Source organism: Microchirus variegatus (assembly GCF_963457635.1).
Source record: "Microchirus variegatus genome assembly, chromosome: 5".
NCBI lineage: Eukaryota > Metazoa > Chordata > Actinopteri > Pleuronectiformes > Soleidae > Microchirus > Microchirus variegatus.
The window spans coordinates 30,071,616-30,086,536 of NC_139806.1; the positions used below are offsets into that span (position 1 = coordinate 30,071,616).

General features: G+C 44.7%; 3 protein-coding genes across 3 annotated transcripts; all 3 read left to right on the top strand.

Annotated features, from left to right (window-relative positions):
- Positions 1 to 913: 913 nt before the first annotated feature.
- Positions 914 to 1,855, top strand: LOC310927407 (odorant receptor 131-2-like; the record flags this gene model as incomplete). Its single annotated transcript, XM_083889701.1, has 1 exon — positions 914 to 1,855. The coding sequence occupies one exon, from the start codon at positions 914 to 916 to the stop codon at positions 1,853 to 1,855; it is 942 nt and encodes a 313-aa protein (XP_083745827.1).
- Positions 1,856 to 6,578: 4,723 nt separating this feature from the next.
- On the top strand, positions 6,579 to 8,504 carry LOC310927409 (odorant receptor 131-2-like; the record flags this gene model as incomplete). The annotated part of the gene is made up of 2 exons (XM_083889703.1): positions 6,579 to 7,509; positions 8,485 to 8,504. 2 exons carry the CDS (start codon positions 6,579 to 6,581, stop codon positions 8,502 to 8,504), a joined length of 951 nt encoding a protein of 316 aa, XP_083745829.1.
- A 3,409-nt stretch (positions 8,505 to 11,913) lies between these two features.
- Positions 11,914 to 12,855, top strand: LOC310927410 (odorant receptor 131-2-like; the record flags this gene model as incomplete). Its single annotated transcript, XM_083889704.1, has 1 exon — positions 11,914 to 12,855. One exon carries the CDS (start codon positions 11,914 to 11,916, stop codon positions 12,853 to 12,855), a length of 942 nt encoding a protein of 313 aa, XP_083745830.1.
- Positions 12,856 to 14,921: the final 2,066 nt, after the last annotated feature.

Sequence of the window (14,921 nt, forward strand, 5' to 3'; positions counted from 1 at the left end):
TATCTGGTTAAATAAAGGTTAAATTAAATTAAATAAATAACAGATCGCCTATCCATCACAAGGACACATATAGAGACAAACAACAATTCACTCTCACACTCACGGTCAATCTGAAGTGTCAAATTTGCCTAATCCACAAATTGCCTGTTTTTGGACTGTGTGAAGAAACCTCCTGGGCCTTCGGTTGAACAAGGGCCTCCGGTCGTACAAGGGCCTCCTGTCGAAACAAGGACCTCCGGTCGAAGCAAGGGCCTCCCGTCGGAGAAATGGCCTCAGGTCGGAGAAATGGCCTCTGGTCGAACAAGGGCCTACGGGTAGAGTAAGGGCCTCCTGCCAGAACAAGGGCCTCTGGTCGAAGCAGCTTTTAAGGCCCAAGGAGATGTTCTTTTATTGTGCTTTATCTGAAATAGACTTTGAACACGGGTGGATTTTGAAGCTTAAGAATGTCGGACCACAACATGAATCATACCATTAATGTGGAATATTACTCGTTGGTGTTGCCAATGAGAGAGATCGATACCAAGTGGCATTTTCAATATTTCTGTATGTCCAGCACAACTTTTTGACCAGTTGCTTGGCCTCATAGCACCTCGAATCAAAATTGTCGTGTCCCGAGACACGTCACTGTTTGGGATCCACTTCATCACATTGTAAAAAGTTTCTAACTGAGTATGTGTTTTATCATCCAAACATCGTCTGAGGACGTTTAGTTTGCAGCCTTGTGACCGTCACCACCGACCAATGAGCTTTAGAGCTGATGAGCTCACAGGAGGCAGATCAGAGTTCATATAGAGTGAGTGGACAGGTAAACTCTGCACACACTCACACACCTGTGAGCTGCTGCCACGTCTGCTAAAGAAGAAGACCTTCAGCTTCAGCGTCTGTCGTCAGAGTTCCGTGCCGTTCGTCCTTCATGACTTTCACAAACCAGTCTCATGCTAACGTCACTGCTGGACTTCAGTATCAGAGTTTTCAGGAGATTCTGATTTTGAACCTTGCCACCACAGCTACCTGCTTTGCGTTCCTCTTCATCAACGGGACCATGTTGCACACGCTGCGCAGTAAAGCCGTGTTCTGCGACACGTCTCGCTACGTCCTCCTCTATAACCTCCTGTTGGGCGACACTCTGCTGCTGGCACAGAGTCAACTGCTCTTCCTGCTCTCTCGACTCAGGGTGAGGATGACATACACCGCCTGCGCCGCCGCAATCATGGCCACCAGCCTCTTCAATGGTATCTCACCGCAGACGCTGGTGGTGATGTCACTGGAGAGATACGTGGCCGTGTGCCACCCTCTGCATCACGCCACCGTCATCACCATCAGGAACACGATACTGACCATATTCGCAGTTTGGGCTTTCAGCTCGCTGAACATCGTGACTCGAGTTCTTCTTCTGCTAAAGTATGGTTTTGAAGACGTGGCCACTGTGTACATTAAAGACTTCTGTGGCAGAGAGAACATTTTCCAAAAACCAGAGTCCAATCTTTTCGCCACAGCTTACATGTGGTTCCTGTTTGTTCTGACGACCTTATCCATCCTCTTCTCCTACATCGGCGTCACGATTGCAGCCAGGTCGGCGTCCTCCTCGGACAAAGCCTCGGCGCGCAAAGCTCGAAACACGCTGCTGCTGCACCTGGTTCAGCTGGGCCTCGGCCTCCTGTCGACGATCCACGACCCCATCCTTTATTCTGTCTCCACCAGTCTTGGCCGAGTCATGATCGTACGAATTCAGATTCTTCTCTACCTGAGTATCATTATTCTGCCCAGATGTCTCAGCCCGCTCATCTACGGCCTCAGAGATCAAACCATCAGACCTGTCCTCGTGAAACATCTCCGCTGTCGCTGTAGACCATAGAGCAGTGGTCAGCAAGCTTTTATTCTGAAAATACATGAGCTGAAAGAGATTCTGTTGCTAGAACTGAGAAATAACTGATTTATGTTTGGTTTGAAATATTAGAAATAAATCACTGCTGTTGTAATGGAGAGTAAATGTGTGTAAAATGACTGTTAGAACATGTTTGGCTCAACACTGAAATGATTCATAATTATTAACAGTATGAAAAGAGGAAAAATAGTGTCGTGAAAGATGTTAAGATATATGAGTGAACGCAATAGATACTTTTATTATGAATTAAAGTTCATTGAGTTAACCGTGGAATAACCTCAGAAGAGGCTAAATGTCAACAATGGACGACTATTTCAAAGTAAGAGTCCTCACAAAAGAACAAAATTGTAAGAAGAGCTGAAAATACTGTTGATTTGATCAATTTCTTTCCATTGAATTCAGTGGTATTGTGACGTCTGACCGATTTCTTCTGCTGTATTTCAGTAGAACAGTAGTCACATGTATCATGTAAGAAAATTCCTTATTTTTGTCTGAATGAATAAAATACAGTTCTGTGGGTTTTCTGAATGAATTTCTCTCTTAAAAGAATAAAATTCTGCTGTTTTCCTGAACCCATTCGATCTCAGACACACAATTATTCCAGTCTTTAGTTATTTTTCATGTGAACCTGAAAATGTCATCATTCAGCACAGACATAAACATTTATTCTTATCGCTTATTTCAACAAACTGAAAAGGATTGTTTTGCCTCACATTTTGCAATAAAAATAACAGAAATGTATTCATTTATTTATATTTATCTGACACACTATTGCATTAAAATATTAGATAGATCGATCGTTGGCAAGATGGCTGTGTTTCCTTGTCACTGAAAATTATAGCTTACGAGCTAAAATGATGGCTTGCTAGATATACTCAACAAAAATATAAACGCACAAACTTGAAATGGTGAACAAAAATAGAATGTCATGACATTTGCTCAGATTCTTGACGCATTTGTTTATGGAATGATTTGTTTTTCTCAAACCCAGTAGTCCAGTGTCACTTGGCCACTCCTATTGACTACATTCTCAGATTGAGTATTTCAACTCACCAGAGTCATGGAGCATGGCAGAGTGGTGGTCAATATGTGTGATCAGTACACAGACACTCCTTATGGTCTGGTCAATAAAAGGGCACACCAAAATGTGGACTTTTGTCACTTGTCAATATGCCACAGATGTCACAAATCATGAGGGAGTGCTGGGTTGAGCGTTACAGCAGTGGCAACACAACTGAATGACGCCGTATTCACCAGACATGTCACCTATCGAACACCTTTGGGATGTTCTGGATAGGCGTGTCCGCCAGCGGGTTCCAGTTCGTTCCCCAGAACGGCCGCCAACTTCAAGTGGCTCTGCAGGAGGAATGCAGCATCCCCCAGGCCACGATTGACAACCTGGTGATGTCCATGCATCGCCGGTGTACTGCTCTGCATGAGGCTAATGGTGGACACACACGTTATTGAAGTTTGTGAACCTGGAGCGCCACCGACCAGAAGCTCCACCCCTGTGCCTTCTTCAGCCGCCGCCTGTCCCCGGCCGAAATCAATTATGATGTGGGAAACCACAAGCTGTCATCTTGACCCTTCAAGAGTGGAGGCACTGGCAGGAGGGGGCCTTGCAACCATTCATCATCTGGTCTGACCACAAGAACCTCACCTATATCCGTAATGCCAAAGGCTTCAATTCACAGCAGGCACGATGGGCCTTGTTCGTGGGCAGGTAAAATTTTTCCCTCACCTTTCGCCTGGGCCAGGTTCGACCTTCCCTTCAACGCTCCTCCCTACAGTCTCAAAAACAGGCCATCCGTCATCGGACCACTGCTCCCCCCGACCAACCTGGTGAGAAGGTGTGGCTGTCCTTGAAGGACCTTCCCTTCCAGGTTGAGTCCCGGAAACTGGCTCTCCACTTCATCAGTCCTTTCTCCATCGACCGCATCATCAACCCCACTGCCGTCCGTCTCGAGCTCCCCGGTCAACGTCCACCCCAACTTCCACGTTTCTCTGCTCAAACTTGCACCAGACGACCTGGTCCCTTCCTCCATTCCCCCTCCTTCATCCAAGGTCATCGATGGGGGAACGCCTACACCGTCAGCCGCTTCAGTGGCAGAGGTCATCAATGCCTCGTGGACTGGGAGGGATACGGTCCTGAGGAGAGGTTGTGGGTTCCTCGCCGCTTCATCCTTGACAAAGACCTGCTTTTGGACTACCACTGGGACCACCCCGATAGACCTGGCATGGCGCCAGGAGGCACCCGTTGAGGAGGAGGTACTGTCACGATCGAACTCTCCCTCATCACTGTTATTATTATTATTGTTGCTTTTGGTGCTCTTCAGTGCCACGATTGACAACCTGGTGATGTCCATGCATCGCCGGTGTACTGCTCTGCATAAGGCTAATGGTGGACACACACGTTATTGAAGTTTGTGAACCTGGAGCGCCACCGACCAGAAGCTCCACCCCTGTGCCCCCTCTCTGTACGAGACGTGGCTGACCTACTTTCACTGAGGATGCTGGTAAATGCCACGTCTTCTGCCTCCCCAAAGCTGCGGTTGCTACGGTTCACTCAGCGCCTGGAACTACTCCTTGCCCTCTCTACAACCAGTGAGTTCGTTCTTTTCTGGACGAGATTGGTAAATGTGCCAGCTTTCTGTTTCAATGTTCTTTGGTTTTCAAATTGCAACCCTCCACGTATCTCTCCGAGGAGTTAAAGGACAAGCTGGCCACTCGCGAAGATTCACAAGATTTAGATTCACTCATAGAACTGGCGATTCGGATCGACAATCGGCTCCGTGAGAGACGGCGTAACAAGCTGAAGGCTCTCGGCCTCTCACAGCCCCCGCGCTCAGTAGCTTCGGTCACACCTCCCCGCGATCAGTCACTCACCTCCCCTGGTTCCTACTCTCGATTACTCTGAGCCCATGCACCTGGGTCGGGCGTGCCTCTCCCCGCCGAGAGGCAAAGGAGGCTGAAGATGGGAGCCTGCATATACTGTGGTCAGCCTGGCTATCTCATTGCCGCCTGGCCCTCTCAGCACATGCAGGAGTGCTGGTGAGCGGAGCTATTTCCTGCTGCACACCTCATCAGGTCCCGCTTCCCGGCAACCTTCCTCGTCGACTCCGGAGCCGATGACTGCTTTATGGACCACAAGATGTCCCTCTCTCTGAACCTAAGACCATCTTGGATCTGGACGGCAGACCCCTGGCCCAAATCACTCACTGTACCCAGCCCATCACGCTCTTCCTTTCTGGCAACCATCATGAACTCATTCAGCTGTTCCTGATCCCGTCCTCATCTGCTCCTGCCGTGCTGGGCTTACCTTGGTTGGCACGCCACAGTCCTCAGTTCGACTGGTCGACAGGCAAACTTACTGGATGGAGCACTCAATGCCACTCTCGCTGCCTTCACTCCGCTCTGCCCGGCTCGTCAACGGCACCCAAGCCTCGCCCTGTGCCTCCACACCTCAATTCAGTCCCCAAGGAGTATCATGATTTGGCGGAGATGTTTTCAAAGTGGCGTGCACTTTCCTTGCTGCGCCATCGGCCGTACCACTGTGCCATCGATTTGCTCCCCGGGGCCACTCTCCCTTCCAGTTGACTCTAAAATCTTTCACAGGTCTCATTCGACCGCCATCGTCCCCGGTGGGAGTAGGTTTCTTCTTTGTTTCCAAGAAGGATGGTTCCCTGCGACCGTGCATCGATTACCGGGGCCTCAACTAGATCACCATCAGAAATAAGTACTTTCTACCTCTGCTCAACGCCGCCTTCCGCCCCCTCAACAAGGAGCAAGTCTTCTCCAAGCTGGACCTACGCAACGCCTATCATCTGGTCCGAATTTGTGAAGGGGATGAGTGGACATCCTCATCTTCTCCGAAACGGAGGAGACACATGTCCAGCATGTCTGCCTGGTCCCCCAACGACTTCTGGAAAACAAACTTTTTGTAAAGCCTAAGAAGTGCGTCTTCCATGTCTCCTCCGCCCCCTTCCCACAAGGTCTGCTCCCCCACTGATCCTGAGAAGATCAGAGTCGTAAGGGACTGACCCACCCCCTCCACCCGTAAGCAGCTCCAACGATTCCTGGGTTTTGCTAACTTATACAGAAGGTTTGTTTGCTACTACAGCAAGGTGGTGGAGCCCCTGACCAGATTCACCTCTCCACTGAAGGGGTTTCAGTGGACCCTACATCGACCGCATCATCAACCACTCTGCCGTCCGTCTCAAGCTCCCCGGTCTCTCAACGTCCACCCGGAGGTACTGTCACGATTGAACTCTAATCACCACTATTATTATCTCTTCAGTGCTGCTCTCTCTCTCCCCTCTCTGCAGGAGGCCAACATCTCGAATCTCTTATTAACCATCTATCTTCTTATGGGGAGAATTACACGTGTATATATAAATATACATAGATATATAAGTATATATATATTCTGTTTTGGCTGGGTCAGGATCACAGTGTAAAAAGTTGTTTCTAACTGAGTGTGTGTTTCATCATCCAAACATCGTCTGAGGACGCTTTGTTTGCAGCCTTGTGAGAGCTGATGAGCTCACAGGAGGCAGGTCAGAGTTCATATAGAGTGAGTGGGCAGGTAAACTCTGCACACACTCACACACCTGTGAGCTGCTGCCACGTCTGCTAAAGAAGAAGACCTTCAGCTTCAGCGTCTGTCATCAGAGTTCCGTGCCGTTCGTCCTTCATGACTTTCACAAACCAGTCTCATGTTAACGTCACTGCTGGACTTCAGTATCAGAGTTTTCAGGAGATTCTGATTTTGAACCTTGCCACCACAGCTACCTGCTTTGCGTTCCTCTTCATCAACGGGACCATGTTGCACACGCTGCGCAGTAAAGCCGTGTTCTGCGACACGTCTCGCTACGTCCTCCTCTATAACCTCCTGTTGGGCGACACTCTGCTGCTGGCACAGAGTCAACTGCTCTTCCTGCTCTCTCGGCTCAGGGTGAGGATGACGTACGCCGCCTGTGCCGCCGCGCTCATGGCCACCAGCCTCTTCAATGGTATCTCGCCGCTGACGCTGGTGGTGATGTCACTGGAGAGATACGTGGCCGTGTGCCACCCTCTGCATCACGCCACCGTCATCACCATCAGGAACACGATACTGACCATCCTCGGAATTTGGGCTTTCAGCTCGCTGAACATCTTGACTCGAGTTCTTCTTCTGCTAAAGTATGGTTTTGAAGACGTGGCCACTCTGTACATTAAAGACTTCTGTGGCAGAGAGAACATTTTCCAAAATCCAGAGTCCAGTCTTTTTGCCAGTGTTTACATGTGGTTCCTGTTTGTTCTGACGACCGTGTCCATCCTCTTCTCCTACATCGGCGTCACGATTGCGGCCAGGTCGGCGTCCTCCTCGGACAAAGCCTCGGCGCGCAAAGCTCGCAACACGCTGCTGCTGCACCTGGTTCAGCTGGGCCTCGGCCTCCTGTCGACGATACATAACCCCATCCTTTATTCTGTCTCCACCAGTCTGGGCCGAGTCATGATCCTGCGAATTCAGATTCTTCTCTACCTGAGTATCATTATTCTGCCCAGATGTCTCAGCCCGCTCATCTACGGCCTCAGAGATCAAACCATTAGACCTGTCCTCGTGAAACATCTCAGCTGTCACTGTAGACCAAGGCTATTCAACTTAAGGCCCACAGGCCAGAACCGGCCCTTCAAGCAATTTGGACCGGCCCGTGGCCCATTAACCCATAAATAATGAATGTATTATTAAAAAGTCGATAAAACCGTAGCTTCGCCTAATTCTGGCACTTTGCGGCCCTTTTTGGCACATACTAGTACAGCTGTAATTGTAGGCAGCCTATGTACCAGAATATTTTGCACTATGAGCAAACTGTAGCGCTAGCTCTGTCCTGTTGGAACTGTAAGTTTTATTGTTTGCACTAAGAGCCAACTGTGGCAATTATACATGAATATTATACTGTTACTTATGTTTCTGCAAAAATAGCCTATTGTGGCCATTGCACCTTAATGTTGTTTATATTGTTACTTTTAATTTTTTAAGAGCCAGTTGTGGCTGCTCTACCCAAATGTTGGTGGTACTGAAACTGTGACCTTTTTGCACTATAGGCAAATTGTATTGTACCTGAATGTTGGTGGTTTTGTTACTTACCTTTTTTGCACAAAACAAGCAGCCATTTCAATAAATAAGTGCTTAATAATTTATAACATTTGTATCTATTCGTATCCGTTTGCAACACGCAACACAAAACAGTAGTACAGGAGTTGACCGGCCCACTGGCTGGACAGCTTTCCGAAAAGCTGGCCCTCCGGACATTTTAGTTGAATAGGCCTGCTGTAGACCATAGAGCAGTGGTGAGCAAGCTTTCATTCTGAAAATACATGACCTGAAAGAGATTCTGTTGCGAGAACTGAGAAATAACTGACATATGTTTGGTTTGAAATATTAGAAATAATTGCAACAGTGCTGTTGTAATGGAGATGTGTGTTGAAATGACTGTTAGCATATGTTTGGCTCAACATTGAAATGATTTATAATTATCAACAGTATAAAAAGAGGAAAATATAGTTTCTTAAGAGCATTTTTTGACATTTTATTCTCCACATTTGTGTCGTAAAAGATGTTAAGATATATGAGTGAACACAATGGATACTTTTATTATGAATTAAAATTCATTGAGTTAACTAGAATAACCTCAGAAGAGGCTAAATGTCAACAATGGACGACTGTTTCAAAGTAAGAGTCCTCACAAAAACATAATTGTAAGAAGAGTGGTAAATACTGTTGAATTGATCAATGTTTAGAATAGTAATCACATGTAATCCAACAGTGAATATCTATATAAAAGATGTATAGAAATAAATAAAGGTATATTGGATCCAAACAAGAAAAGAAAAATCCTTATTTTTGTCTGAATTAATAATATACAGTTCTGTGGGTTTTCTGAATGAATTTCTTTACATAAAAAATTTTCCCGGAACCCATTTGATCATTTACATTAATTATTCCAGTCTTTAGTTATTTTTTTATAAAATGACTGTTAGAACATGTTTGGCTCAACACTGAAATGATTCATAATTATTAACAGTATGAAAAGAGGAAAAATAGTGTCGTGAAAGATGTTAAGATATATGAGTGAACGCAATAGATACTTTTATTATGAATTAAAGTTCATTGAGTTAACCGTGGAATAACCTCAGAAGAGGCTAAATGTCAACAATGGACGACTATTTCAAAGTAAGAGTCCTCACAAAAGAACAAAATTGTAAGAAGAGCTGAAAATACTGTTGATTTGATCAATTTCTTTCCATTGAATTCAGTGGTATTGTGACGTCTGACCGATTTCTTCTGCTGTATTTCAGTAGAACAGTAGTCACATGTATCATGTAAGAAAATTCCTTATTTTTGTCTGAATGAATAAAATACAGTTCTGTGGGTTTTCTGAATGAATTTCTCTCTTAAAAGAATAAAATTCTGCTGTTTTCCTGAACCCATTCGATCTCAGACACACAATTATTCCAGTCTTTAGTTATTTTTCATGTGAACCTGAAAATGTCATCATTCAGCACAGACATAAACATTTATTCTTATCGCTTATTTCAACAAACTGAAAAGGATTGTTTTGCCTCACATTTTGCAATAAAAATAACAGAAATGTATTCATTTATTTATATTTATCTGACACACTATTGCATTAAAATATTAGATAGATCGATCGTTGGCAAGATGGCTGTGTTTCCTTGTCACTGAAAATTATAGCTTACGAGCTAAAATGATGGCTTGCTAGATATACTCAACAAAAATATAAACGCACAAACTTGAAATGGTGAACAAAAATAGAATGTCATGACATTTGCTCAGATTCTTGACGCATTTGTTTATGGAATGATTTGTTTTTCTCAAACCCAGTAGTCCAGTGTCACTTGGCCACTCCTATTGACTACATTCTCAGATTGAGTATTTCAACTCACCAGAGTCATGGAGCATGGCAGAGTGGTGGTCAATATGTGTGATCAGTACACAGACACTCCTTATGGTCTGGTCAATAAAAGGGCACACCAAAATGTGGACTTTTGTCACTTGTCAATATGCCACAGATGTCACAAATCATGAGGGAGTGCTGGGTTGAGCGTTACAGCAGTGGCAACACAACTGAATGACGCCGTATTCACCAGACATGTCACCTATCGAACACCTTTGGGATGTTCTGGATAGGCGTGTCCGCCAGCGGGTTCCAGTTCGTTCCCCAGAACGGCCGCCAACTTCAAGTGGCTCTGCAGGAGGAATGCAGCATCCCCCAGGCCACGATTGACAACCTGGTGATGTCCATGCATCGCCGGTGTACTGCTCTGCATGAGGCTAATGGTGGACACACACGTTATTGAAGTTTGTGAACCTGGAGCGCCACCGACCAGAAGCTCCACCCCTGTGCCTTCTTCAGCCGCCGCCTGTCCCCGGCCGAAATCAATTATGATGTGGTCCAAAAGCAATGTTCTTTGGTTTTCAAATTGCAACCCTCCATAGAGCAGTGGTGAGCAAGCTTTCATTCTGAAAATACATGACCTGAAAGAGATTCTGTTGCGAGAACTGAGAAATAACTGACATATGTTTGGTTTGAAATATTAGAAATAATTGCAACAGTGCTGTTGTAATGGAGATGTGTGTTGAAATGACTGTTAGCATATGTTTGGCTCAACATTGAAATGATTTATAATTATCAACAGTATAAAAAGAGGAAAATATAGTTTCTTAAGAGCATTTTTTGACATTTTATTCTCCACATTTGTGTCGTAAAAGATGTTAAGATATATGAGTGAACACAATGGATACTTTTATTATGAATTAAAATTCATTGAGTTAACTAGAATAACCTCAGAAGAGGCTAAATGTCAACAATGGACGACTGTTTCAAAGTAAGAGTCCTCACAAAAACATAATTGTAAGAAGAGTGGTAAATACTGTTGAATTGATCAATGTTTAGAATAGTAATCACATGTAATCCAACAGTGAATATCTATATAAAAGATGTATAGAAATAAATAAAGGTATATTGGATTCAAACAAGAAAAGAAAAATCCTTATTTTTGTCTGAATTAATAATATACAGTTCTGTGGGTTTTCTGAATGAATTTCTTTACATAAAAATTTTTCCCGGAACCCATTTGATCATTTACATTAATTATTCCAGTCTTTAGTTATTTTTCATGTGGACTTGAAAATGTCATCATTCAGCACAGACATAAACTTTTATTCTCATCGCTTATTTCAACAAACTGAAAAAGCTTGTTTTGCTTCACATTTTTCAATAAACATAGACTCTATGTTCAGAAATAGTCTCTAATTCAGCTCCGTGTGCATTTAAATATGCATGTATTTCCAGTTTATCTCCCAAACTATTGCATTAAAATATAAATTAGATAGTTAGATAGATGCTAGCTAGCTGTGTTTTCTTGTCACTGAAAAGTATAGCTTCCTAGCAAAATTATGCTTGCTAGCTATCATTTTCAATTAAAAAACACATCTATCTATCTATCTATCTATCTATCTATCTATCTATCTATCTATCTATCTATCTATCTATCTATCTATCTATCTATCTATCTATCTATCTATCTCAATTTTCAATAAAAGAAAACACAGCGAGCCAGCCAACTGTCTGTCTGTCTATCTAGACACAATTTTATCAAGCAAGATAGATAGATAGATAGATAGATAGATAGATAGATAGATAGATAGATAGATAGATAGATAGATAGATAGATAGATTCAGTTTCGGCTGGGTCAGGATCACAGTGTGAACAGTCGTTTCTGAGTGTGTGTTTCATCATCCAAACATCGTCTGAGGACGTTTAGTTTGCAGCCTTGTGACCGTCACCACCGAACCAATGAGCTTTAGAGCTGATGAGCTCACAGGAGGCAGGTCAGAGTTCATATAGAGTGAGTGGACAGGTAAACTCTGCACACACTCACACACCTGATCTGCTGCCACGTCTGCTAAAGAAAAAGACCTTCAGCGTCTGTCGTCAGAGATTCGTGCCGTTCGTCCTTCATGACTTTCACAAACCAGTCTCATGTTAACGTCACTGCTGGACTTCAGTATCAGAGTTTTCAGGAGATTCTGATTTTGAACCTTGCCACCACAGCTACCTGCTTTGCGTTCCTCTTCATCAACGGGACCATGTTGCACACGCTGCGCAGTAAAGCCGTGTTCTGCGACACGTCTCGCTACGTCCTCCTCTATAACCTCCTGTTGGGCGACACTCTGCTGCTGGCACAGAGTCAACTGCTCTTCCTGCTCTCTCGACTCAGGGTGAGGATGACGTACACCGCCTGCGCCGCCGCAATCATGGCCACCAACCTCTTCAATGGTATCTCACCGCTGACGCTGGTGGTGATGTCACTGGAGAGATACGTGGCCGTGTGCCACCCTCTGCATCACGCCACCGTCATCACCATCAGGAACACGATACTGACCATATTCGCAGTTTGGGCTTTCAGCTCGCTGAACATCGTGACTCGAGTTCTTCTTCTGCTAAAGTATGGTTTTGAAGACGTGGCCACTGTGTACATTAAAGACTTCTGTGGCAGAGAGAACATTTTCCAAAAACCAGAGTCCAATCTTTTCGCCACAGCTTACATGTGGTTCCTGTTTGTTCTGACGACTGTATCCATCCTCTTCTCCTACACCGGCGTCACGATTGCGGCCAGGTCGGCGTCCTCCTCGGACAAAGCCTCGGCGCGCAAAGCTCGAAACACGCTGCTGCTGCACCTGGTTCAGCTGGGCCTCGGCCTCCTGTCGACGATCCACGACCCCATCCTTTATTCTGTCTCCACCAGTCTTGGCCGAGTCATGATCGTACGAATTCAGATTCTTCTCTACCTGAGTATCATTATTCTGCCCAGATGTCTCAGCCCGCTCATCTACGGCCTCAGAGATCAAACCATCAGACCTGTCCTCGTGAAACATCTCCGCTGTCGCTGTAGACCATAGAGCAGTGGTCAGCAAGCTTTTATTCTGAAAATACATGAGCTGAAAGAGATTCTGTTGCTAGAACTGAGAAATAACTGATTTATGTTTGGTTTGAAATATTAGAAATAAATCACTGCTGTTGTAATGGAGAGTAAATGTGTGTAAAATGACTGTTAGAACATGTTTGGCTCAACACTGAAATGATTCATAATTATTAACAGTATGAAAAGAGGAAAAATAGTGTCGTGAAAGATGTTAAGATATATGAGTGAACGCAATAGATACTTTTATTATGAATTAAAGTTCATTGAGTTAACCGTGGAATAACCTCAGAAGAGGCTAAATGTCAACAATGGACGACTATTTCAAAGTAAGAGTCCTCACAAAAGAACAAAATTGTAAGAAGAGCTGTAAATACTGTTGAATTGATCAATTTCTTTCCATTGAATTCAGTGGTATTGTGACGTCTGACCGATTTCTTCTGCTGTATTTCAGTAGAACAGTAGTCACATGTATCATGTAAGAAAAATCCTTATTTTTGTCTGAATGAATAAAATACAGTTCTGTGGGTTTTCTGAATGAATTTCTCTCTTAAAAGAATAAAATTCTGCTGTTTTCCTGAACCCATTCGATCTCAGACACACAATTATTCCAGTCTTTAGTTATTTTTCATGTGAACCTGAAAATGTCATCATTCAGCACAGACATAAACATTTATTCTTATCGCTTATTTCAACAAACTGAAAAGGATTGTTTTGCCTCACATTTTGCAATAAAAATAACAGAAATGTATTCATTTATTTATATTTATCTGACACACTATTGCATTAAAATATTAGATAGATCGATCGTTGGCAAGATGGCTGTGTTTCCTTGTCACTGAAAATTATAGCTTACGAGCTAAAATGATGGCTTGCTAGATATACTCAACAAAAATATAAACGCACAAACTTGAAATGGTGAACAAAAATAGAATGTCATGACATTTGCTCAGATTCTTGACGCATTTGTTTATGGAATGATTTGTTTTTCTCAAACCCAGTAGTCCAGTGTCACTTGGCCACTCCTATTGACTACATTCTCAGATTGAGTATTTCAACTCACCAGAGTCATGGAGCATGGCAGAGTGGTGGTCAATATGTGTGATCAGTACACAGACACTCCTTATGGTCTGGTCAATAAAAGGGCACACCAAAATGTGGACTTTTGTCACTTGTCAATATGCCACAGATGTCACAAATCATGAGGGAGTGCTGGGTTGAGCGTTACAGCAGTGGCAACACAACTGAATGACGGCGTATTCACCAGACATGTCACCTATCGAACACCTTTGGGATGTTCTGGATAGGCGTGTCCGCCAGCGGGTTCCAGTTCGTTCCCCAGAACGGCCGCCAACTTCAAGTGGCTCTGCAGGAGGAATGGGATAACATCCCCCAGGCCACGATTGACAACCTGGTGATGTCCATGCATCGCCGGTGTACTGCTCTGCATGAGGCTAATGGTGGACACACACGTTATTGAAGTTTGTGAACCTGGAGCGCCACCGACCAGAAGCTCCACCCCTGTGCCTTCTTCAGCCGCCGCCTGTCCCCGGCGGAAATCAATTATGATGTGGGAAACCACAAGCTGTCATCTTGACCTTTCAAGAGTGGAGGCACTGGCGGGAGGGGGCCTTGCAACCATTCATCATCTGGTCCGACCACAAGAACCTCACCTATATCCGTAATGCCAAAGGCTTCAATTCACAGCAGGCACGGTGGGCCTTGTTCGTGGGCAGGTTAAATTTTTTCCCTCACCTTTCGCCTGGGCCAGGTTCGACCTTCCCTTCAACGCTCCTCCCTACAGTCTCAAAAACAGGCCATCCGTCATCGGACCACTCCCCCCCCCCGACCAACCTGGTGAGAAGGTGTGGCTGTCCTTGAAGGACCTTCCCTTCCAGGTTGAGTCCCGGAAACTGGCTCTCCACTTCATCGGTCCTTTCTCCATCGACCGCATCATCAACCCCACTGCCGTCCGTCTCGAGCTCCCCGGTCAACGTCCACCCCAACTTCCACGTTTCTCTGCTCAAACTTGCACCAGACGACCTG